The sequence below is a fragment of the Hyperoodon ampullatus genome (genome assembly GCF_949752795.1).
Source record: "Hyperoodon ampullatus genome assembly, chromosome: 7".
NCBI lineage: Eukaryota > Metazoa > Chordata > Mammalia > Artiodactyla > Ziphiidae > Hyperoodon > Hyperoodon ampullatus.
In genome coordinates, this window is record NC_136920.1 from 107,173,580 (window position 1) to 107,201,292 (window position 27,713).

General features: G+C 36.5%; 1 protein-coding gene across 2 annotated transcripts in view; it reads left to right on the top strand.

The window, feature by feature from the left end:
- Positions 1-10,991, top strand: part of KBTBD3 (kelch repeat and BTB domain containing 3) — a gene marked incomplete at its 3' end in the record, with an annotated part of 47,515 nt that extends 36,524 nt beyond the window's left edge. Inside the window, exons 2-4 of one of the 2 annotated variants that reach the window (XM_079708386.1) lie at positions 2,449-2,593; positions 5,220-5,464; positions 9,389-10,991. In XM_079708386.1, coding sequence (XP_079564512.1) covers positions 5,232-5,464; positions 9,389-10,991 — 1,836 coding nt within the window. In that variant the 5' untranslated portion in view covers positions 2,449-2,593; positions 5,220-5,231. The remainder of the gene's footprint in view (positions 1-2,448; positions 2,594-5,219; positions 5,465-9,388) is intronic. The other variant, XM_079708385.1, reaches the window with a different exon arrangement.
- Positions 10,992-27,713: the final 16,722 nt, after the last annotated feature.

Consider the following 27,713-nt stretch of genomic DNA (forward strand, 5'->3'; position numbering starts at 1 on the left):
TAACAGCTCAAGTACTGTACTCATCAGGATGGCTTCCTCAATCCTCTTCCCCTCTCTATTTTGTCCTTTCTACCCCTGAAAGCAAGTCTGAATGTTGTTCTTCCTCTATGCTTCCATAACACTGCTCATATCTCTATTATGACCCTTATACAGTTTACTTATTTCTTTCCACACTAGCCTATAAACCTGTAAGAGCAAGGATTCTGTGCCTCATTTATCTTTATATTCCCAAATGTATGCACAGGTTTGAAACCCAGAAGATTTTAAATAAAAGTTTATAGAATAAGAAAGATCAGTGTTGAGGCTGTTGAGGCAATTCAAGTGAGAATGATGAGAGCTTAAACTAAAAGAATGGCAGTAGAGATGGAGAGAAGTGGTTTTAAAATGGATGTATATGGTTGGTGAAAGACGGCTTCCAAGTGTCTAGCTTGGGAAGTGTAGCGGCCGTTCATCTAAATGAGAAATAGAAAAATAATAGAGTTATGAGGGGGGAAAACCAACATGATAATACTTAAATTTTGGTAGTTTCCAGTGGTAATTATGACCACATTAAAGAATTGCAAAGTAGAGATACCCTTAAATGTCCAATAAGAATGTATTTTAAAATTAAGTTGTAGAAAAAAATTTTATGTATACACACACATACATAATCAATCACATACAGAATGAAAGTATTATGAAACAAGTATTCAGTATCTACCCAAATTGTTTCCTTCATCTCTCCCTGATTAGATGGCTTGGAAGTCAGGGTAGTAATTTCTGCTGTAGATTGTCCCATGTGGATCAAAAATCCTTGTCAACACCTATAATCCTAAACTTTGAGGGAACTTTTTAAAACCTAGAAGAATCTAAGCTTATAGGAGATAAATTTATTTTTCCATCTTCAGCATCTAACTTCCTCTAATAAAGAAGGATTTAAATACATACCTTTAAATGGATGAGAATTCAGAGCAGTTCCAATGGGTGTGTAGGTGATAAGGACTGAGTCTTTCAACCAATTCTGTGATTCTTTGAGGCAAGCCATGGAGAGACCCTATATTGCTGTTACAGATTATTGATGCTCTAGCCCATTGCTAGACTTGAGAAATAGACCAGGAGTAACACCTTGGCCTCTTTGTGTTGTTGAGAAGATGCTTTGATCCTTTGCACAGCACTAACTCATATCTATCTGGTGTATATCATGCTGGTTACCTGCTCTGTTATACTACCCTTTGTGTAGTATAAATACTCTCTGGCTAGTCCCTTTAAGTATTCCTTTCTATCATCATGGCGTCAGAAAGAGGAGGCTGGCTCAAGTCTCCACCAGTTGTCTTTCTTCTTTTCATTGATCCTGATACTCTATATAAAACTACTTTGCAATGATAGCTCTTATGTTCAGCTTTCCTCTTAAGCCCTAGGAATTATTAGAGAACTGCTTCTGCTGTCCCTCCCCCTACCACCTTTTAAATGTAAACATTTTGATTCATGTCATTTAAATGATTTCTTTGGCTTTTACGTTAACTTTCTAATAGAAAATAAGTACTAACTTTCATTTATTTAGCACATAGTAAATGCTAAATTATTTATTATTTTTAATCTTCTCAACAACACAACTAGATAGGTGAAGTTTATCCTTATTTTACAAATGAAGAAAATGAGAATCAAAGATCAGAAGTTACTTGCCTCAAATATATCACAAGTATATTGCTGAGCCAGCATTGGAACTCAAGTCTATCCTCTTCTAAATCCCTACTCCTTCTTCTGTTTCATATTACATCATACCCCTGGGAAGATATATGATTTTATAGTTATTAGAAAAGGAGGAAAAACATGTAATTTTATAAACAGTTTTACAGGTGACTTAAGAAGTATGCCTTGTGAGGTGAGGAATTACTGGGATATTCTTTTTCATCCTAGGTCAGATGTTATCAACATTCTTTTTTGTTGTTGTTGTTGTTTTGTTTGGCTGTACCACATATCTTGCAGGATCTTAGTTCCCCTACCAGGAATCAAACCCAGGCCCCAGCAGTGAAAGTACAGAGTCCTAACCACTGGAGCACCAGGGAATTCCCTCAACATTCTTAAGTAAAGATTTGCACTGTTGTGATGATTATCTTTGTACCCCACTCTAACTTGGAATATTCTTTTTCATCCTAGATCAGATGTTATTAACATTCTTAAGTAAGATTTACACTGTTGTGATGACTAGGCCACAGGGTGCCCAGACATTTGGTCAAACATTGTTCTGGGTGTGTCTGTGAGGCTGTTTCTGGATGAGATTAACATTTGAGTAGATAGACTGAGTAAATTATTGCCCACTCTAATGTGGGTGGGTCTTATCCAATCAATTGAAGACCTGAGGAGAACAAAAAAGCTGAGTAAGAAGAAACTTCACCTACCTGACTGCTGGAGCTGGAACATTATCATTTCCTGCCTTTGGACTTGAACTGAAAAATCATCTCTTCCTAGGTCTCCAGCCTGCCAGCTTTCAGACTAGAACTTATACCATCAGCTGTCCTGGTTCTCAGGCCTTTGGATTCAGACTGAAACTACATCGTTGGTTGTTCTGAGTCTCCGACTTGCCAGCCACATATCTTGGGACCTCCATAATTTTGTGAGCCAATTATTTATATGTATATACATATATAATATATTTATATATGCACACATATACATACATACACACACACGACACACACATCACACGTATACCAGTAGTTATATATATAACTAATAGGCTTATAGCCAAATATATAGCCTATTGGTTCATTGGTTCTGTTTCTCTGAAGAACTCTAATACAACTGTTTTCTGCCTTACTTTTCTTCACAAATGCTCCCAAGCCTCTCATTACCTTTTTTCCCTCCACGACACCAATTTTCATTCTTAATATGTCTATTTACTTACAGTTACTCAGAACACTGCTCACAGAATTACTGCAGGTAACTTATTTTTCCAATACTACTGTGAATTACATCCTATTAATGGCCCCTGCGCGTGCATGCACACACACTCTTATAGAGGCACATTATTCTTCATATAGTACATCAGCTAGTCAGTAACTTTCTGTGATAATGAAAATATTCTATGTTTGTGGTGTATAATATAATAGCCATTAGCCACATGTATTAGGGTTCTCCAGAGAAACAGAGCCAATTGGAAGGAGAGATAGAAAGATAGAAAGATAGAAAGATAGATAGATAGATAGGGAGATAGGGAGATAGATAGGGAGATTGATTTACTGTGTGGAGTTGGCTTATGTTATTAAGGAAGCTAAGCAGTCCTAAGATCCGCAGTCAGAAAACTGGTCCAGGAAAGCCAATAATAAAGTTGCAATCCAAGTTTTAGTCCAAAGGCAGGAGAAGTCTGATATTCCATCTCAAAGACAGTGGCAGAGAGAAAGAATTCTATCTTACTGGGCCTTTTGTTCTATTCAGGCCTTCAGTGGATTCAGTGAGTCCCACTCACGTTAAGGAAAACAATCTGCTTTCCTCAGTCTACTGATTCAAATGTTAAACTCATCCAAAAACACCCTCACAGACACACCCAGAAATAATGTTTAGCCAAGTGTCTGGGTACCCTGTGGCCCAGCAAGTTGACACATAAAAGTAACCATCATATTACATATGGCTACTGACCGCTTAAAATATGGCTAGACTAACCAAGGAACTAAATTCTTAATTTTTATTGAATTTTAAGTAATTTAAATGTAAATAGGTATACATGGCTCACAGTTACTCTTTTGGACAACACAGTAGTAGATTGTCTCAGTCCTAGAATGAAGCTTTGACTGATGCTGTAGGACCATTCAGACTACTTCTCCAGTGTCTGGCTTCCACCTGGGCTTGAAACACCTCCTCTGGGAGAACACAGCCACCATGTAAGAAGTGCAACTACCCCGAGACTGCCATGCTATGAGGAAGTATTAAGCTAGTCACATGGAGAGAGTATATCAAGAGAGGGAGAGAAAGCCCTATCTGTTCTAGCCGTCCATCCCATTTGAAGGAAATGTGAATGAAGAAACTGTATTGGACCTCTAACCCAATCAGGCCTTCAGGTGACTTCAGCCAGAGCTGCCACCTGACTCTAACCATATGAAAACCCACAAGCAAGAAGTTCCATCTAAACCCGCAGAACCATGAGAGATAATAAATTGTCGTCTTAAGCCACTCAGTTTTGGGTGATTTGCAAGACAAATAACCAGAACAGAAATATGCTAAGGAATCAAGGTTTCCTATTTTTCTGGCTCCCCTAGATCCCAATCTTCTTTTCTTTCTGTTTCCTACTTTCTTGCTTTTTGTGGTATAAACTTTTATGCTTAGAACTAAATTAGCAGTTTGGGAAAGTCACAGTTATCTGGCCTTCAAGTATCTTGGATTTCTGACCTCATATTTAAAAAGCTTTCCTGCTTTCAGATAGGCAAAGTTGGACCAATGTTTGCCTTTTACTTCCTTACTAAAGGCCATAACCAGTTAATACAATCTAATACCCTGATCTTTTTCAATCGTCTTTCTTTTTTTTTTTTTTTTTTTTTTTGCGGTTCGTGGGCCTCTCACTGTTGTGGCCTCTCCCATTGCGGAGCACAGGCTCCGGACGCACAGGCTCAGCCGCCATGGCTCACGGGCCCAGCCGCTCCACAGCATGTGGGATCTTCCCGGACCGGGGCACGAACCCGCGTCCCCTGCATCGGCAGGCAGACTCTCAACCACTGCACCACCAGGGAAGCCCCAATCAATTGTCTTTTAAAAGTCTAATCCCAGAAGACATATACCTATGCTTCAATATCAGCATTTTAACATCTGCTTCGCTGCCAGAAGAAAATGGGTGGGAGGGAGAAGGATGTGTTGGGTAAATATTCAAATGATATCTTCTATATAAGCAATACCTCTTACATATAACAAGACTAGTCATGTACTCAGATCCTGTATAAGTTATTATACAACTTATAAATTGTGCTATTTAACACAGTTATATAGCCTTGAACTCTATCCCTTAATAATGTACTTTTTATTCCAGTGAGCTCAATATTTATAAAAATTTAAAAGGAATTTATTGCTAAATGTCAGGAAAACAAGTGTTTAGGACACGATTTACTATTATGATTGTTCTTAGTGAACAATTGTTCACTAATGTTCTTAGTGAACAGTTGTTCTTGTGATTGACACTAAGAGGGCAAATTTTGGATCTGAAAATTTCATTAGGACTCTGTTACATCAGTGATTTGTTTTTTTTTTCATTCCAGTTCTAAGAAAAGATGGAAGTGGCTATGGATAATTCATATAATTTCAATCAACAAGGCTCATGTAATGGAATTCCATCTGAGAAGAAAAACAACTTCCTCGTGTCAGAAGATCATGGACAGAAAATCTTAAGTATACTACAGAATTTTCGAGAACAAAATGTCTTTTATGATTTCAAAATAATCGTGAAAGATGAAATAATCCCATGTCATCGTTGTGTGTTAGCAGCATGCAGTGACTTTTTCAGGTACTTTACCTTGTCTATTTATCCCTCAGATTTTATGATACCACTAATTAAGTTATTTTTTATGGCTGTACTCAATTTTCCCCCCACAGAACATGGAACACTAATCTTTAATACTTAAAAAAAGATAATTAGAACCTAGATTAACTAATGATTTTTGAATATGAAAATATAAGAGTGCCTTTTTTAAAGCTCAAGTCTTCCCAGGCTAGGATTGGGAAGTTCTATGGAGCATTAGTCCCTTGAATTGTTCTGGAAAAAATTTGTTTTGATCTGGGGTTAGTTTTGTTTGGGGGATCCCTGCACTGTATAATTTGGGGAAAGAGGAAAGGACAGATTGAGCAAAAATGGAAGCCAAGTTCAAAGAAAATGAGGAGTCTGAGAAGAAAATACATTTCAGTCATATATTATATCCTATGGATTGTCCAGGAGAGAAGGACTCTAATGCAGAGAATTTCTCTTCTCTTTAGCCAAGATAGTCCTACAGTAGGGAAAAGTACTTCCAGAACCATTTCTGGAGAGCACCCAACTTGTTCTGATTCTAATTCTGAGTATAATTTGGTTCCGCATGTAGATCGTCCTACAAGGAATAGCCTAGTCATGACACTGTAAGAATCCACTGTGATGACAGTGGGTTTCTGATTCTTAACAGTGATTAAGGGTCATGACCTTAGTACTGTGGTAACTGTATCAAGGTAATACCTGTGAGGCCTATTCATCAGACAGACAAACCTCTCTTGCTGACATCCTGACCTTCAGCCCTCCTAGTCATACTGCAATAAACTCAAATCCTCATTGCAGTATTTTTCATTATGTTCAGTTTTAGAAACAATTTTTATTCTAAGTAAGCAAGGTTTAAATCTCTAACAAAACACCTGTTTCTGTAGGGTTTCCTGCTTTGAATTTGGGAGCAGTGGCTCAGTGCTGCATCACAGTTTACTGGGGACAAGGGGGGCTACAACTTTTACTAGCCTTTTGCCTAACTAGACTATATGTCTTCATGTATTCTTTTCATTTCTTCTCTCATGTATCCTAAGTTATTCTTCTTCAGACTCTACTGGGGCCCTAACTGTTCTTATGCACTCCCACTCTCAGGTTCTGCTAGTTTCTTCCCACCTCTCTTCTAATCCACTTTTTCTTCCAAGTAACTTTCTTGCTCCCTTATCTTTCATATCACCTCTTCATCAGAGGAAGCTGTACAGTATAATGGTTAAGTACTTGGCCTCTTAACGCACATGCCCTAAATCTAAATCCCAGCTCCACCACTTACTAGGCTTGTGACCTTAGGTAAGTTACACAACCTCTTCAGGCTTCAGTTTCCTTATTTGTAAAAAATTAAGATAATAAAAATAGGACCTAACTCATAATGAGTGTTGAATGAAATAATGTATATTAATGATTAGGTCAGTGCCCACTACATTCAATTAATGTTAGCTGCAATTATTATTATTGCCAAACCTAGCCAAAAAATGGAAATAATTTGGTATGAACACACAGTCTTATTTCTTCATAAAGTTTTCATGTTAACAAAGTAAGAATTCATAAAAGCATTTGAACTGGCAGTCCTCTACTCTTTATGTTGAAGATATTTATTAATTAAATGTATTTGCACATAATATTTGTCCATAGTACTTTTTTCAGCCTACTCCTAGCTTTTTAGGGATCTACTTTCAATTTAAAAAAAATTATTGTTAAAACAACATGTTTTTCAAAATTCGCATCTGTTTTGAAGTAAAACAAATGACAGTTTTATAATGACCTAGATCCTTTATTATATATAGCATTTTACTAAATGAGTATATAGTTCACATAAAAATATGTACAAATGTAGATAGAAAGTCTACATTATTTACACTCTTGTATGATAAGGCCACTAATTCATAATTTTGTGTTACGATCAAACTCACTGGAGTATTGGGATATAAACTCACAGGAATATTGGGGTATATAAAATTAAAATAGAAAATTACATAGTGCATGGTAAATGCCCTTTATAATATTTTTGGAAAATGAAAATTATGATTGAATGTAAAGTCACTGGAGACAAGATTCAAAAAGAATCACACATATTGTATAACCACTTTATGATAACATGGTAAATTTGAGATAGAAGTCAACTGGATACTTTAAAGATGAGTAGGATGAAGTATAGAAATATATTACATGTGTCTTCTCAAAGAAAATGTGGAAGTTGGTGGTAAATTAGAAATACTTATAATTTTAGAAAACTTTTTTTTCTTAAAATGATATTAATAATAGTTGGCATCAATTAACTTAGTTATTTCTCTCACAGCTCAGTGAAATAGGTACTACTAGTATCCCCATTTTCAGATGAAGAATTTGAAGCACAATCAAGTTGTTAACCTCCCCAAGGTCACACATTTAATAAGTGGGATAGGCTAGATACCCACCCAGGCAGTCCTGTTCTAGAGGCCATGCTCTTATTATTACCCTAAACTGACTATAGATATCTTAATAATCTAATTATCACCACAGGGTAATGTTTCTAAGTTGATATACATTATTGAAATATCCTGCATAGTGTGTAACATGTATAAATTTTTGTAACTATATTTATTCGTTATTGTGTTAAGAAGTATTGAACACCCCTTGTAGAAAGGGGCGTTAGCATCCTTTTCCTAAGGAGTATTCTGTATTTGGAAGGCTCCTCATATTTTTCAGTTGGACACTTGTGCTGTAGTAGCTTTAGTTACTCTCTATAGTAGACTTTAATAATGAAGTTTGGTTTTCCCCCAGAGTACTTGGGCACCTGGGCACTACTCACAAAGGTGTCCTGGACAATACTGGAACAAATACAAACTAGTATTAAACCAGGACCAAAATCAGATGATCTTTAGTCTTAATGAATGTTCAACTGGCAGTCTTTAGTTCTTTGTTTTAGCTCTTTCCTCTTTATCTTTATTTGCAGTTCTACTGAAAACCATCATAATGGGTTTGTTTAAAGTGTAAAAATGAATAACTCTGGATATGAAATTAATATAAGGATGGACAGCAATATTATTCTTACCAAAGCCAAATGTAAAATATATCTTAGTCTCCTGCCTAAATATTTCCAAATAATTTATATTTTTGCTTAAACTGAACCAAAAAAATTCCTATTTCCTTAGAGTCTATCAACTTTACCAGACGGGGATAAATTAGAATTTATTATGAAGGAATTTCAAGCTGGTCTAATTATTCAAATCTGGAGACCCATCTCCATCTTTCAGTGGCTATTTCTACAAAAAACTTAATTTTAGCCTTTTTAGTTTGGTGTGGTACACTGTTGTTTAGTTTTATAAAATCATATTCCCTTTTTCCTAAAGTGCTGTATGAAATGTGTTTTTAGACATGTATTCAAGTTTATCTTATTTGGTGGATTTCCCCACACAGACAGAGTCATTGGAAACATCTGATATCTCAGTGTATTCCATCTTTTACATATTTCACTGCTGCCAAATTGAAAATTATTTTGAAAAAGACTTTTAAATCCTAAACCCAGAAGCTTTTATATATTTTAAGTAGTTTTAGTTATCACCTGCAGAGTTGATACTAAATTAACCCATAAGTAAATAAATTCAGCCATTAGAGAGATTTTACCCTAATTTTATGAATAATATATAAGAACATCAAATCAGATGCAAAATGTGAATCTTTTTGTAGCCTTTGGATCCATTGCTGTGGGTCAGCTATAATGTATATATTTTGCAATATGGGAGTTATGTAATACATATATTTTACAGACAAATAATATGGTCTCTATTATAGATATTAAATTAATTTATTAGGATGCTTTAAAAATGTATTTTGTAAATGTATTTTACATCAACCTAAGAGTAAAGGAAACCTCTTTAAGGTAATATTGAAAATTATCATGGAATAAAATATTCCTGTTTATTTGTTCTCCTGTGTTCTTCATTTTTGCAGGGCTATGTTTGAAGTAAACATGAAAGAAAGAGATGGTGGAAGTGTTACCATTACTAATTTGTCCTCCAAAGCAGTAAAAGCATTTCTTGATTATGCCTATACTGGAAAAACAAAGATAACAGATGATAATGTGGAAATGTTCTTCCAGTTGTCATCATTTCTTCAAGTTTCCTTCCTGTCCAAAGCTTGCAGTGACTTTTTAATAAAAAGTATTAATCTTGTGAATTGTTTACAGTTATTATCTATATCAGATAGCTATGGCTCTGCCCGTTTGTTTGATCATGCTTTATACTTTGTACAACATCACTTTTCTTTATTATTTAAATCCAGTGATTTCTTAGAGATGAATTTTGGAGTACTGCAAAAATGTCTGGAATCAGATGAATTAAATGTTCCTGAAGAAGAAACTGTACTGCAAGTTGTCCTTAGTTGGACTAAACATAACTTAGAATCAAGGCAAAAGCATCTGCCTTATTTGATTAAAAAAGTAAGATTATATCAGTTATCTGAGGAGACACTTCAAGATTGTTTACTCAATGAAGAGTGTTTACTCAAAAGCACAAACTGTTTTGACATAATCATAGATGCAATTAAGTGTGTGCAAGGTTCTGGTGGACTTTTCCCTGATGCTCGACCATCCACAACTGAAAAATACATATTTGTTCACAAAACTGAGGAAAATGGAGAAGATCAATATACATTTTGCTATAATATTAAAAGTGATTCATGGAAGATACTGCCACAATCACACCTGATTGATTTGCCAGGATCTAGTCTGTCTAGTTATGGGGAGAAAATATTCTTGACAGGCGGTTGCAAAGGGCCGTGTTGTAGAACAGTTCGGCTTCATATTGCAGAGTCATATCATGATGCCACTGATCAAACCTGGTGCTACTGTCCGGTCAAAAATGATTTTTTCCTGGCATCAACTATGAAAACACCAAGAACCATGCATACATCAGTTATGGCTCTCAACAGATTATTTGTCATAGGTGGAAAGACTAGAGGATCCCAGGACATTAGAAGTCTCTTAGATGTTGAATCTTACAACCCTCTTTCCAAAGAATGGATATCTGTTAGCCCATTACCCAGGGGCATATACTATCCTGAAGCAAGTGCATGCCAAAATGTAATTTATGTTCTTGGATCAGAGGTAGAGATTACAGATGCTTTTAACCCATCACTAGATTGCTTTTTTAAATACAATGCTACAACTGATCAGTGGTCTGAACTAGTAGCGGAGTTTGGGCAGTTTTTTCATGCAACACTAATTAAAGCTGTCCCAGTAAACTGTACACTGTATATATGTGACCTTTCCACTTATAAGGTTTATAGTTTTTGTCCAGATACTTGTGTTTGGAAGGGTGAAGGGTCTTTTGAATGTGCAGGCTTCAACGCAGGTGCAGTTGGAATTGAAGATAAAATTTATATATTAGGTGGTGATTATGCACCAGATGAAATCACAGATGAAGTGCAGGTCTACCACAGCAGCAGGTCTGAGTGGGAAGAAGTTTCACCAATGCCAAGAGCCTTAACTGAATTTTACTGCCAGGTGATTCAGTTTAATAAATACAGGGACCCATGGTTTTCTAATCATTTCTAAAAGTAGTGTGTGATTAGACATTCTAAAACTATTGCAGTTTTAGAAACTTGCAGTAAATTTATTAACCTTAATTATTGGTAAAACGGTCTTTACAGCTTAATAACATAAAATGCACCTTCTATGAGAGAATTACTATGAATGTATACCATATATGAATTAGCAGTTCCCAGAAACTTAAAATACAATATAAATTTTACCAAAAATTATATTGTATTTAATTTAATCTTGGAGAGTCTAGAATATTACTATTTTCATATGTAAACAAAACTCAGGCTTTGATGTTTTGATTTTTAAAGTACTTTATCCATGAAACACTAGTTAAAAACAAATCAAACTTCACAGAATTTTAGTTAAGATGGGAGAAATCTCTTTAGGTAAAAATGATTTATTTACACTCTGTATTATATGAAGTGAAAAATAAATTAGAGGCGAGAATCCTATCTTGTTACTACAGGTATAAGAGTTGTCGAATTCCTATTTTTTCTGATCACTGGTTAGCTGCTTTTAATCCCTTTCTTTTCTTTCACCATTTTTTAGTCAGAACATTTTCTGAAATGCAGTGTATTTCCCCAGCCTTCTAAACTGTACACTAAACATTGTTTAACTCTTTTCATGATTCGACTCTTCGTTAAGAGCATAATGTGCTGTGCTGTAATGCCACAATGCCATTGGCAATTACTGAAATGTCTTAAAATTTGATGATTCTATTAGTTTTCAGTGTTAGTTGGTTTCAGTTTTTAGCAGTATTATACCTTATTTTCTGGCTCAAGCTCAGTAAATTAACATTTTTGATTTAATTAATCAGTTATAAGTTATACCTGACCTGAGTTTATCTTGACATGTAACCCATTTAGTGAGGTTCTTGGTTTCTGGGATCGTAGTCCTAAAATACTTTTTCTGTATCATTGCCAGTTTCCAATGTAAGTGAGAATGTAGAAAATCTGACCTCTAGATAAGTGGACCACTATTGTTGGCACTTCTTAAACTTTTACATGTCCAAATTTGAGTTACATTAAGAAATTTCAGCGTTTAAATTAGTACCATATCAGTTTTCTGTGATGTTATATACCAGCTGTAAAGTGCTGGGTATGTTAACTACTTCAGTAAATTATTCACGGTGAATTATTTTCTAAATTTAAAAATATGACTAGGCTTTTGGTATTGATAGTAGTATTTGAAACTTGCATCTTGTTAGATGTTTAATCATCTTTAACCCAAACAATGAAAGAGTGTTAACCATCCTTGTTTTCAGCTAGGATGATTCTGCCTCGTAAAAGGATATGTTTCTTTATCAGTTTTACAGATATAGGTATTTTAGGTTTTAAGATACCTGACTTATATCTCAGGTAATGTGCAGGTTATATTTCTGTGGAATGAAATGTAGTTTCCCACACACTGTAGTAAATGTTAATCTGTTGTAAATGTACATATTCTTTAGAAGTAGAAATATACTTAAATGAAGGTCCTTTTATTTTACCATATAAATTTTTACAATCATAAGTTTCAAATATATTTTTAAAAATAGAACAGAATATTAGACTGAATTAGCGTGCAATTCCAAAATCAGGGATTGTCTGTAATCAGATGACAGTTGCATAGAAAGTATTCTGTAGAATTGGTGGCTTCCTACCTTAGTTGACTCTGCCCTTTCCTCTATGTGTGTACTGTGTGTGTAAGAAAAAAAGAAAATTCAATGGAGGCTTTCTTTTACGTGTTACGTGGCATTCTGGAAACAAGTTATTTGAGAAAGACCATAACACAGTGGGGACTAAATTGTTAACGTAAGCATATATAAACAAATATTTCCAGAAAGGGAGAACTAAAGCAAAATGGAATCCCTTCCTGATCTTGTTTCATTAATTTTATCTTGATTTCTACCATTCTTCTCATTGGCCATTGATTTCTGATGTTACTAGAAATATCCTTGTTATCAAGGCCTAGGTGGCTCCCTCTGCATTTGATTTAATACACTTTCTCATGCACAAGGCTTTCTGCTTTAGTTTCTACAATTGCTGCAGGTTACTTCTTAATCATTTTCACTTATTGCCATCCCTTTACATCTGTACCTGAGTGCTCTTCATCAGTTATAACTGCAAGAAAAGTAGTCTGTCTAGTCATAAAACCCCAAACTCTTCCTTCACTTACTGTTCTTTTTCCTTGGCACCGTAGCAATCTGTGCTGGGCTTGGCTCTGTTAATAATTGATCTTGTTCTCTCTAATTTTGCATCATCTGGTAAAGGTAACAGTTTCATTTGATCTATCAAATGGTTGTTGAAAAATGGTTCTGGGTGTTCAAAATCCTCAAGGAACCGAATCACATACACACATGGTTAGTGACTGAATTGGTATTATTGATATCTTTCTGATCTTGCCAATCACTGTGGCTTCACTAAGAACCATATATATTATTCTGGCCTTACTCTCCGTTCTGTATTTCTGACATGCAAATCTCAGTGATCTCTCAAGTCTATTCTCAGTACCCAGAAGGAGCCATCTTTCCTGTCTGTAAGGTTAGGAAATAATATCCCTTTATGACTTCTTCCCTTAGTCTTTTTTTTTTTCTTTAAAGTCTGCTTTCCTTTCATTATCATCCTTCAGCCAGTGCTGCAGTGTAAGATACAAAATAATTATACTCATTATCCAGATTGCTTTCATTCTTGTGGAAAAATTCTAATTAACATTTCTAAATCCTTTATCATTTGTTCGGGTCCACTACATTTGGCTTATGCACGGAAAAATTTCCAATATTGTAATGTCTTCTAAAGTTGAAAGTAGGTATGTGTCACTATTAAATAGAAAAAAGATTAAATTCAACATTTATATGAGATCAAAGTTAATGAATATTTTTAGAGCGACCTTCAAGCTTGATTTACAATGTGGAGCACCTTTTGTTCATCTACTGCCTGTGAGACTAAGCAGTATGAAGAATATTTGCCTAATCAAAATTTACTGCATTCCCATAACACTCAACTCTGGTTTGGGGAGGGAAAGAGGTCTTTATCACAGCAGTATTCATTATATGTTACCCTTGAAAGCTAGAATATTGTTTGAGAGCAACCACATCCTGAAACATGATTCTATTTTTCCCAGATATCAAGAAGAGCAATTGAATACATGTACACGGTACCTAGCTCAAGGCATATGATTTGAAAATCAGAGTCAAGTATAGAGGGAGACATCTGTTTACCTTTTGAGATTTGGAAGCAATAAATGTAATGATTAAACATATTGTTGAATACATGGTGTTACTTTTAGATCATCATTCTCAGTTTAATTGGGTCCAATGTTTGGAAACTCGTATGTCTAGAATTAAATGTGTAAGACTCAAAAATGTCTTCCATTGGGCAGCTCTTGAGAGCAACCTAAAAACAAAGGCTGAAATTTATAAGGAAGGAGATTTCTGTTCAACATAAGAAACAATTTTTCTCCACTTTATAAAGCCATATTTAGAATAAGACTAGTTATCAAAGACTGTAGCATATGGCAGATAGATGATTAGCCCAAATAAATTCCTACGCAGGAGTACACAACCAAAGATTTCTACATTCTATTTACACATTTTTATCTTAATAGTTTTCTGATGCTTGACTAATTTCTTCCTCCAGTTTATTTAGTGTTTAGGCATTCTGAGTAACTTGATTTCAATGATTCTGCATACTCAAGATTTCAATAAGACATGAATCTTAAAATTACATCATTTTAGGAGCATTCTTGTTGAAGGAAACTTGTTCTTTTTTGTTTTTTGTTTTTTTTAAATCACTCAGGAAGAAGTCTGTAAAGGGTGCTGACATTTACAGTGAGCTGCTAATAGGGATTTTTCCTTCTGTCTACCATAAGTGCACATTTGTTTTATAGTGAATAGAAGCTGAAAGACCAGTACCTAAATTTCTCCTGAATTGTTCTTATTTCGCTGCAAATGTAGCTATATAGCTAAATGTAATGATTCTAATTAAAGATTATGTGATTTGAAAGAATATCTTTACATCTTAAAAATCTATATATGTTTATAAATTATATCTGATGGCACTATGATGCTTAATCAAATTTAATCTATAGGGAATTTAATCACAGCATGATATTACACACTAATCAAAAGACAACTTTTCTAAATCATAGATTCATATTCAAACTTGAAAATAACCTTAGAATCTAATACAGTTTCCAACCTTGTATTGAAAGCCCCTCTAAATTCTAAAATACCCTTGACAGATGATTTTTTTTTCAAAATCTAATTCAGTTCTTTCAGGGAAAAGAGCTCACTACCTCCATTTTTGAACAGTTCTATTAGAAAGTTCTTCCTAACATTGAAAGCAACTCTGCCTCCCTGTAATAACTTTCAATCCCTGGTCCTAGGTTGCTGTCTCTAAGTATTGGAAACAGCATGTCCTCCATTCCTCTAAAACCAAGTCCTCACTTTCCTTCTTGTTCAAATGCTTAACAGTTTAAAACTTGCCACAATGGCCAGGATTACATGCCTTCTCCTTGTACAGTTGCTTCAGAGAATCTATCCTAGCTCTATTGCTTTTTTGGTCTGTTGAGCATAACCAGCATTGCAGAATCTCTTGATAATGCAATCATCTCATTCCCTTAACCAGTTCTCTAGCTCTTATAAATCCAGTATCGGCTAGAGCCTTGCTGTATCTCTCTCCTTCTACCCCCTGTCAACATAATCACAAACATGTTTTCTGAGAGAGGAATTCTAAAGCCAAACTTTAGTGTCTTTTGATCATTTGTCATTGGATATGGTTTTCAGAATTTTAAAAACGCTTCTAAAAGAGACCCTAAAAAGTATACAAAAAATAGAAACCAAAGCAGTCACATCCTTAGTAGTTAATGAAGGGACAATTTGCTCACAATGAATGAATAAAAACCAGCCTTATGGTAACAATCTAAGTTTGGAGATTCATCTGTGTTGATTGTTCAGTTGGATAGAGCATGATAATTCCATAAAACAATGCCATCATTAAATAACTCTATAGGTCAGGTAGCTTTATTCATCTCATTAACTTTGACAACATTCTCAGTCATATCTAACTAGCTCAACAAATTATGCTATTGGTTCCAAGCGTAACAAGGTTGCTGGAATAACTCAGAGTATATTCTCTGAGTATCACATTGTGGTGTAAATACTTCTTTACATGTCTGACTTCCTTATTTAATTGGAAACTCTTAGGAATAGGGACATATATTTATCATTTCTGGACCTAGCAATTAGCACAGTGCTTGCATATAATAAGGCATTTAATAAACTAACATTCTATTAAGCCAATATATGAAGCAAAATTTATTATAGTTATATTGTTATTGAATGGGTTAGATATAAATGTACATTTTGCAATTTATTTTCATGTACAAAAGAAATTAATTTACATTAGCATTTTACATTTAAGAATTCTTCACATTGTACTTTAGTTATCTACTAATGTATGTGTTAATTCTTTTTGTAATATTTGATATCTTGCTCATGTTCAAAGTCTGGGCTAGGTAATTTATACAACTTTTTGTTAGTATATGTTGTATATTAATTTTTGTTAGTATATGGAAAAGTTAATGATGAAGTATTTTTTATTTGAGAATGAAATTGCATTACACAGTACATTGCCTTCGTTTGGAGAACATGTATAGTTGGTTGTATAGTTGTATAGTATATGTATATTTGGTTCTTGAAAAGTGAAATTATACTTCAAAATAATTTATTTCCTTAATTTTTTAGTGCTTGAGATTATTCTCTGAATTTTAATTATAATATTTAATTCTGTGTTTCCTTTCAAATGCAATAATAGATAAGACAATGACTGAAAGTTTCATTAGTAAACATGCAACACCCATTTCTCCTACAAGAGCATAATAGCACTAGTGACTTTTTTCCCACTTAAGGAGACTGTTCAAAGCTACTTACGTTGCATACATAAGTGATTTACTTCATTTCCTATTAGTAGAATATGGGCTTTTGCCATATGCTATGAGACATAAAATCAGCATTTTTGCAGGTCCATGTTAACCATAGTAACGTAGTAAAACATTTCAATTATATAAAATAATTATTAATGTATTAAAGTGTATCTCAGAAAAGAATATATATTCTGTTTGTATTTATTGTTATTAGAAATAAAAAAGGTAGAAAAAGGTGGATGCTAAAGCTTTCATTTTCTTGCCACCCCCTTCCCCAGATGCTCTGAGTAGCTGTAATGAGTCTCACAATTCCTGAGAGAGTAGTGGTGGTGGGGGGTTGCTGTCAGAAGGGACTCTGTAGCTATGATGACATATCCAGCAACATAGACTTCAAGGTGGACATCCTGGTCTGAAAGAATAGAATACAGCTAGATCTCAAATGAGTCATAGGTGGGGAGACACCTCGAGGTTCTGACTGAACTAACAAAGAACAGACTAAATGTCCGTGAGCCACAAATGAAAGCAGTAGAAGCTAGCTGAAGGTACAGGGTCAGGCACTGTCCAACCCTGCTTCACTGGACATCAGCCTCACAAGAATCAGCCAGCTGCCAGGGTATAAGCCTTCTTCCTACCTCATGTGTCCAAATGCTCGGGGGAAGCTAGTGAAGGGGTCCAGAGTCTTTGAGAGACTAAGCCTTACCATAAAAAGACTTTTAAAATGTTTACATTGGACATTTGCTCTCTTAATTCCAGCTCGTATAATTTTTCCTCTTTCTGGACAGGCCCATTTGCTATCATGTTTCTGGTTTTCCCATGCAGTGAGTTGTGATCTACTAAACAACCTTGGAGCCCAAGCCCTCTTCTGGACTACTGCTCAGGTTGAAACAGAGTTCATCTTTGAAAACCCAACCCTTAAAAAATCAGCTGTTCCTATCCCACATGCTTGCATAAGGCTAGTTACTTTCTCTGAATTTCTTAGGCTCTCTTAGCAAATCCTTGGTCCAACCTTATTGCTCCAGACTTCCAATTCTCCATGTGCTTCCAGATTTCTGTAGTTTACTTTGCCATCAAATATTGACTCATCACCTTCTATTTAATCCCCCTAGACAGAAGCCTTTAACAAAGTTAATTTAAAATGTAAGGAAAGGAGCTTCCCTGGTGGCGCAGTGGTTGAGAGTCCGCCTGCCGATGCAGGGGACACGGGTTTGTGTCCCGGTCCGGGAAGATCCCACATGCCGCGGAGTGGCTGGACCCGTGAGCCATGGCCGCTGACCCTGCGTGTCCGGAGCCTGTGCTCCGCAACGGGAGAAGCCACAACAGTGAGAGGCCCGTGTACCGCAAAAATAAAAAAATAAAATAAAATAAAATGTAAGGATATTGTAGGGAATTTACCTGTTACCAGGTTGTTGGGGATGCTCCCCTCAAAGGAGAGGTCTCCTCTCTTGATGAACATTTTAACACTTGCAAGCTTTCCTCTCAAGTCCATTAAACAGAAATGTTAATAATCTCGGTCTAAGACATTGGCATTTGAAGTTCTTTCCCTAAATTCTGAACTGCCTGAATTTGCCCCTTTCTCCCCACTACAGGAGAAAAGCCCCTAAATGACAAAATTTAATCTCCATATTCACAGAAAATAAGTTGCAAAACCCATTTAAACTAGCAGTTTGTCCCCTTTCCAACCACTAAGTAACTAAGAGTTAATGTTGTGCTACAGGCTCTTATGCAGTTACAGTATGTTACAAATATGTTTTGTCAGAAACTATTTGTAGCAATTTAGCCAATACACAGATTTTAATAGATTTGTATGTATATTTTTCAGAGAAAATAATAATCCTCAAAAGTAATTATTCTTTTCACTATGAATATGGAGTTTCAAAATAATGTTTATAAAGTGTTTTGAGGTTTTTGAAACTACAAAATATTGAATTTTTAGGCAATGTGGCACTAAACCAATCTACCTAATGAACATTAATTAATCAAAACTTCAGGTTATTTTAATTATTTTTTTATGTTTATAAAACCCATGTTTCCAGGATAAAGTTTTTTTGCACTTATTAAATTTTGCAATTCTAAAGACTTCTATAAAGCTTAATGAAACTAAACCCAAGATAACAAACTTAAAATTCATGAAAAACTTAAGAAATTTGTGGGACCTATCTTAAAGTAGAATTTAAGCATAAATATTGAACAGATCATCCTAGTATTTACAGTGTTATATATCACTGGACCTGATAAATATTTTTGCATTTCTTCCCAGTTCAGGGCTTGTTTAAACTGATTTTGCTCTAGTAGTCATTAGTGAATCTTCCATGGGAAGTTATTTACCCTTACCTAACCTTGACCAAAACATATGGTGCAAAATTAGTTTAAAATTTTCAATCAAGAAAAGCCTTTCTCTGTGGCCTTTTCAGATTTAAAAATCCAATTAGCTTAATTTTTTCCTTTTAGAGATTAACCACCCTTTTATGCTATGAAACATTAATTGGAATTCAAGCTATAGCTCTTTTTTAAACAAACTTTCAACAAATCAGTAAAGTTTTTCTTTTACAAATAGTATTCACCTTGTATCTATTCCTGAAGGAGTAAAATATACCACAATATTCTTCCATTTAAATACAATTCACACTTCTCTTACAAGCACAAATTAATGAGCACTCTTGTTTCTAGGAATTTTCACAAAGAGAATTATTCAGTAGTTCAAAGCATCTAAATTTCTTCCCTTGATAAATGAAATATTGAAGCTCTAACCAATAATTATTTTTATGGGATGTCTACCCAGGAATATATGTGTCAGGCAGTATTGCTTAAACTTGCTTCAAAAAACATATCTGGGGGCCTCCCTGGTGGCGCAGTGGTTGAGAGTCCGCCTGCCGATGCAGGGGATACGGGTTCGTGCCCCGGTCTGGGAGGATCCCATATGCCGCGGAGCGGCTGGGCCCGTGAGCCATGGCTGCTGAGCCTGCGCATCCGGAGCCTGTGCTCCGCAACGGGAGAGGCCACAACAGTGAGAGGCCCGCGTACCACAAAAAAAAAAAAAAAAAAAAACATATCTGGGAGTCTGTTAAAAATACCGAATCCAGGACCTTACTCGTAGGGATTTTCAGTTTGTAAGTCTAATAGATTCGGGTCCTAGGAACTAATATTTTTAACAAGCACTGCAAAATATTCTTATCAGTAAGCAGGCCTGGAAACATACTGGGGTAGAGATTGAGAACCCAGCTCTCAAGTCAGGCAGGTCTGGGTTTATATCTCAGATCCACCACAGAGTGGTTTAAAAGCTGTATAAGCCTGAGCAAGTTACTTAAACATTCTGTGCCCCAGGTTTTTTATTGGCAAAATTGAGATAATAGTTGTACCTCCCACAAAATGTTGTGAGAATTAGATCAAATAATGCAGGTGACATGCTTGGCAATAGGAGATGTTCGATAAATGTCTTTTGTCTCCTCTCTTTTTTCTTGTTTGATTTCAGCAGAAGCCATCTTCCCCTAACTCTCCAACACACTACCACAGCCTTACATTCTAAAATAAGAGATAAAATTTTAAACCTGAAAAGTACCCAAATCTACCTTAGCAGAGGGAATTGATGGGACAAAGTAAAACTTTGCCTAATACACAGTTTAGCTTTGACCTGGCCCTAACCATTCCCTCTTAGGCTCAACCATGGGTATCTCATTTATTAATTTATTCATTTAACAAGCATTTCTTGAGTTTCTAATGTGTGTCATCAGTATACTAGGCTTGAGGGTACAATAGCAAGAAAATCAAATGTGTTCCCTATTCTCCTTGGACTCACTAAGTATTCTGCTGCTTCTGCAAGTCCCTCAAGATTTAAGTTTTGTCTGATCTCTATTGATAACAAACATTTTCAGTTTGGCCCCATTTTTGTTTTCCACTCTCTCTTTCAGGGCCTTGTGCCTTAGTAAGCTCTTTGGCTTCCACATCTGCTCTGCCCAGATGAGAATTCTCTTTTTCTCCTTGACCCACATCTCTCAAGTTCAACAGTGGCTCCTGTGGCTGATGCCAGATGGAGAATGAAGCCCAGGTCTCCTGTATACACATGAAGAGAGGGTCAGACAACCAGATTATAGATCCTAAAGCAGTCATAAAATGGGTGAGAGCTCTTAGAAGTCTACAAGGAATTTCAAATCTATTCAATGTTTTATTTTCACAAACTGCAATGTAGAAGAATGTATAGATCTTTGAACACAATTCAAAAACTTTTTTCTCATTCATTTCCCACCCTGGTATATGTATTCAGCCCTATATAATATGTCATATTGACAAACTCTCATATATCATGCAGAGTACTATTTTAATATTTTTTCACCTGTTAAATTAAGATTACCATTTCTCAAGAGTTCCCCAAGCATTCAGTTTCCCCCTCACCGAAATAACACAGACTTAAGGAAATGTGCAGAGGTCAGCTTATTGATATTTAGAAATACAAAATGAGGATGGTCAGTCATGAAAAATTCCACTTATGTATAACGATCCCTCTCATTAATAATTTGAGTCCACCTCGATCTTGCAAATATAATTAATGCAGCATCAGGGGAGTAAACGAAAGCAGAGGCAAGTAGTATAAATTCCATGTGACCAGGAATACTGATGATAAAATGCAGTCAGGACCTCAGTAGTAAAGGGAGGGCTGAAGGATAGAAACTAGTGATTGTATAAGAAGAGTTCGATCAGCAGCTGCTGTAAGTTGTCATTCCTCGACCCTATTCTGCTCAGCCAACATCTCTAGCCTTAAGTGGGCTACACTTACATATGGCCGGGAGTTAATGACAATCTATGTCTTTGAGTGGGGGAAAAAAGGCAGAAGGATATCTTATGGGAAGTAGGAGTGGTCTGGACTTACAAGTTTTGTTGAGTCCAAAGAATAGACACTCAAATCCAGTGGCTGGGGCCCAGATTTCCTTGTTATAAACTTCCATTGTATCATAGAGATCTCTCTGAACAGGGGTGAGAAGCTTGCACATGAAGACCCTAATGCTTAATAAATGAAAATCGTTCTTTCTACTTTGAGTGCCTCAATTTATTCAGCTGGGCGTAGGTGCAGTCCACACTTCTGCAGAATAACAGTGTCATAGTTTGAATGGAAAAGCACATGGCATTAAGGTGTCACATAAAAAAGGCCAGCTGGGGCTTCCCTGGTGGCGCAGTGGTTGAGAGTCCGCCTGCCGATGCAGGGGATATGGGCTCGTGCCCCGGTCCGGGAAGATCCCACATGCCGCAGAGTGCCTGGGCCCATGAGCCATGGCCGCTGGGCCTGCACGTCCGGAGCCCGTGCTCCACAACGGGAGAGGCCAAAAAAAATGGCTACCCCAGACAGGTCCTCATAGGATGGCAGGACTTTTTTCCACCATGTCTATATCAGTTACCTATTGCTACATAACAAACTACCTCAAATCTAATGGCTTGAACAATCCTATTGCTCATGATTCTATAGGTCAGGAATTTGGACAGGGCTCAGAAGGGGCATCTTATCTTTGTTCTACATGGGCTGGATAGATTCACATAGGGATGGAGGCCTCACACATCTGGTACCTTTGTGCTAGCAGTCGATGGGAGAGCTCAGTTCTCTTCCCCGGGGCTTCTCTCTTCGTGTAGTCTCTTTCCTCTAGGGCTGCACTGTCCGATATGGTAAGCACTATCCACATGTGGCTGTTTACATCAAAAATTATATTAATCAAAATGTTTTAAAATTAAAAATGTAGTTTCTGAATTACAAGTCACACTTCAAGTACTCAGTAGTTATGTGTGGCTAGTGGATGCCACATTGGACAATATAGAGTATTTCCATCATAGCAGAAATTTCTGTTAGAAAGCACTGCTCTAGGGCCTTTCTCTCCATGTGGCTCCAGCAGGATAGCCTGAACTTCTTTCCATGGTACCTGGCTTCACTCTAACCTAGCTATGACAGCATAGCTACAGAGCCTCAAGACCTGGGCTCAGACGTCCCAGACACCACTTCTATATTCTACTGGTCAGGGCAATTCACAAAACAACACAGATTTAAGAGGTGGGAAATAGACTCCATAGCACATAGCAAAGACATATTGTAAAGGGTACAGAAACAAAGAGGTATGATTTATTGCGTGTCATTTCTAACAATCTACCAACATATCAAATCTAATTCTGAGTTCTCTCTAGGAAGTACTCACAGGTCAGAATCTGGACTCTTGAGCCTCTTCTTTCTTTACTCACATTCTCTGCACTATTTTTGGCTGCCGTATTCCCTCAGACCTCTGCTTCTATATCCTCTCTTTCTCCCTTACCATTGCAAGATAAAATTACATCATATGGTAAAAATTGCTTAAATTCCATTGTCAAAGTTTATGATCACTGCCATGCTTACATGGCATGCTCAAATCCTTTGCCCCTCTCTTGCTTTGTCATACTTACTTCACAAAATCAAAACTGAAGTGATCTGATGAGAACTTCTATAAATTCCCACCACCAACCACATCTACCCACCTCCTGACATCTTTGTTCATATACTCAGCATTTCCCCTCTTTACAACAGATGAACTGTTCTTGTGGACACTCCCTGCTTGTGAGTAGATCAAATCCCCTCTCACTTCAACAATTCTTCCCCCTTTCTCCTTGAGCATCCCCATTTTTATACATCACTTCCACCAGCATACAATCATGTTGATTCCATATACCTTCCAGCAACTGACCCATTTCAACTGCATCCATTTTTTAATCTTTCTTCTCTGAGGTTTTTGCTAATCATTTCACTAAAGCTGATTTTGTTAAGGCCATCAGTGGCCTCATGATACTTCTTGATGCCTGACTTATCAGCAGCTTTTTATCCAGTTCATCACTCCCTCCTCCTCGATATACTTTGCTAATGGGGCTTCCAGGATTCCACCCTGTTTTGGCTTTCTTTTTGCCTAACTCCACCTCAGTCTCCTATGCTTCTTCCTTCTCTTCTCCCACATCTCCTAATGTTACAGTGCCCCAGAGATCAGCTCTTAAGACTTCTTTTCTCTTCCATCTACACTAACTCCCTGGGCAATCCTATCCAACAGCAAGGACTTAAATTCTATCCATTTTGTTGTCAAATCCAAGTTCCTATGCCCAACACACAATGATGCCAAACAAACTGAAATGTTTGGAGCAGATAGGTATATTGCAAGGACCAAGCAAGGAGTATGGGATGCTCATACTCAAAAGATCTGAACACCCCAATGGATTTCAAGGAAGCGTTTTTAAAGACAAGATGAGGGAGAGAGTCACAGGGTACATGATCAGCTCATGCACAGTTCTCTTACTGGTTGACGGTGAAGTCACAGTGTTCTGTCATAGGGGTTAACATCATTAATCCTCAGGTTCAGCTGGTCAGGAGGCCATATGCTGGTGGAGATCATGCAGTTAGCTTTTATTCATCAGGTAGGGGGTTCATTATCTGGAAAACAACTTGGGAATGTGCATCAGACTCTGTTATCTATGTCCTTCAGGGAGAAAATAAAGATTCTGTGACTCAGTTATATGGCGGATCTATTGTTTAAGTTGTTACCAGTTCTCCTGGCCCAACTGCCATTTTTTGTTATTACATATTCACAATCTTTCAATCAGAAATTCTTGAACCAGCCTTTTGTCATTCAAGGGAGGCCTGGGAGACTAAAGGTTTTCTACAAATGAGAGGCAGGAAGAGGACATGGGGGCAGGTGAGGTCTGTACCAGAAAAGGCGCAAAGGTTCCTGCTTGGTTACACATTTGTTAATGGCTTCCAAATGTATAGTTCTAATCGACATGTATCTCAAAATTCCTACAAACTATCTCTTTCTTTTATTAAATTTTTGAATTTTATTTTATTTATTTTTTTTATACAGCAGGTTCTTATTAGTCATCAATTTTATACACATCAGTGTATACATGTCAATCCCAATTGCCCAATTCATCACACCACCATCTCCACCGCCCCACAGCTTTCCCCCCTTGGTGTCCATACATTTGTTCTCTACATCTGTGTCTCAATTTCTGCCCTGCAAACCGGTTCATCTGTACCATTTTTCTAGGTTCCACATACATGTGTTAATATATGATATTTGTTTTTTCTCTTTCTGACTTACTTCACTCTGTATGACAGTCTCTAGATCCATCCACGTCTCAACAAATGACCCAATTTCATTCTTTTTTATGGCTGAGCAAACTATCTCTTTTCATATACAATATTCACCAGAAACTTAAGGTTTCCAAAACTAAACTACTATACTCTCTTACAGCTCTGTAATGGCATCTCTACCTTATTTATTTCCTCAGGACAAAGATTTTTGTTGTTTTATTCTTTTATTTCTTTTTTCCTCTTTTACTTCAAGTATACTTGATTGTGTTAGTTTCAGGTGTACAAAAAAGTGATTCAGTTACAAATATTTTTTGCTTGTTTGTTGTTTTTGTTTGTTTGTTGTGTTTAGGTAAGAAGTGGATTTATTTAGAGAGAAACACACTCCACAGACAGAGTGTGAACCATCTCAGAAGGTGAGAGGCACAGTTAGTTTTTATGAGTTGGGTAATTTCATAGGCTAATGAGTAGGAGGACTATTCCAATAATTTGGGGGAAGAGCATGGATTTCCAGGAATTGGGCCACCACCCAATTTTTGGCATTTTATGGTTAGCCTCTGAACTGTCAAGGCACCTGTGGGTGTGTCATTTAGCATATTAATGTATTACAATGAACATCTAATGAGGCTCAAGGTCTACTGGAAGTCGAATCTTCCACCATCTTGGACCTAGTTGGTTCTAATCAGTTTCTGTAATTTCCTATGGCTATGTCATTCTTTTAAAGGTTGTGCCCTGCCTCCTTTCCTCCTGTTTCATCCTCCCCTCAGAGATTTTACTCCCATATTCTTATGGGAAGCAGAGGGGCAAAGGTCCATCTTCTGTAACAGCTGAGTAGGGGTGTTGACCCTACCTGTCAGGGAGTAAAACTCTCTGGATGCCTGACCTAGGTGCCCCCGGGGCAGGAGAGCTATTTGTTTTAAGTTGGTATGGGCTGGAACCCTCTCATAGCCATCATCTTGATGTGGAACTGTTGTAACTGTTTCCTTGGCCTTCCTATGAATCTTCTTGATGATGAAGCACTTTTTGTAACAGCATCAGAGTAAAAGATAACTATCTATAAATGACAAAAGACTTAAAAGGCACTGTTAAACATCTGATTACAGTGTAATTGATGAACTTGGTTACAATAGCCAGAATTACAAATGACTACATTAACATACCAAATAATCCTAGTTAATTTAGTATTTTTCTTCCTGATGATAAACTCTGTAACAGGAGTAACATAAACTTGAACTTCAGTAAACCTAGGTACTACAGAAGTATTATATTTAACACTGATAACTCTAAAGATATGTCTATATTAATAAAACCAACAAGCTTAAGCCAGCTTTAATAGCAGATATTAATTTAATGTTGAATATTTCCTAGATCACTTGAACCCAAAATTCATTTTGGCTGGTTATCTTCATATTTATGGTATTTGTATAAGCACTTAAGTTCCTTTAAGCCAATTAAATAGAGCTCTTTTATGAATTAATTTTGGCAATATCATACATCTGCAACACACATACAGATACATAAAAACACACAAACAAACACAGAAACCTCATAGTTTGCATTTCAGAATTTCAGCCATGAATCAGGCACAACAACATAAAATCCATTAGTTACAAGGGGTTGGATTCAAATTGGTCTTCTGGCAGATGGACCAAATCAAGGTTACATGTCTAGATGGCTAAACACTTTTTACTAATGTTTATAAAAAGACACTTAGGATTTCTATTTATCCAAATACTAAATTACTTTATCCATTTTTTTCAAATTTTGCATTTTAAAAAGATGGTGGATGTAAGGGTTACTAGAGATGACCAGGTAGAACCTTTGCATCTCAAAGGCACAGGCAAATTCCTCCTAGGATGACTTTGTTCCCTTGAGGCCAGAAAAATATTTTTTCTTCTTTTTCTTCTTTCTCAAAGAATTGGGTAGCCACCTCAATGATATCAAAAGACTGACACACCCATTCACCGATGTTGTAAGGTTTTACTTTCCCTCAAAATTCCTGTCAGGCTCTGAATATCATCTATGGTTAGTTTAGTTAGACCAGTGGCCTCCCATTTTAGTAATCTATTTACAAACCCTTTCAAGGATCTTCCTGGTTAAAGAAATTTGTGCCTTATATGTAGACACTCTATAAACTTTTTTAACTTAATAACCACCAGCTGGATATCTTTGGCCAAGCCCAGAACCTCGATATTCCACACTCCAGGGTCTACTAAGGCTTCTATTTCAGCTCCAGATTCAATCTGTTCCTTTCCACTTCCTGTTAGAATCATTTGGTGATGAAGGTGGCTACCTTGCTTCTCGAGAAACAGAGTGGCCCCTAGCCTAGGTAATAAATCTCTTCCCATTAAAGGGATGGGACAATCAGGCACAAACAGAAAGGAATGTAAAAACAACTGGTCATTGATGTTGCACAAAAGGGGTTCCAGGAAAGTGTGCCCCTGCCTCTTCCCTGAAACCTCCATTATATACTCGTTATGATTGCTAAGGTTTCCAGTTTTTTTGGTTAAGACTGGAAAGGTTGCAACAGCATCTATAAAAAATTTTATCAAGTGGCCCACCACATCAATGACCACCCAAAGCTCGACATTAGTTATGTAGATGGTATTTCTAGACAGAGTCATTTTTGGGCTGTGGCCACTTCAGTCTTCTGATTGCAAAACCATCAAAGGCCGAGGGACCCCCATTGCTCTCTGACATCTGGGGCATTCCCTCTTTTGATGCCCTGGCTGTTTGCAAAGGGTGCATTGATCACA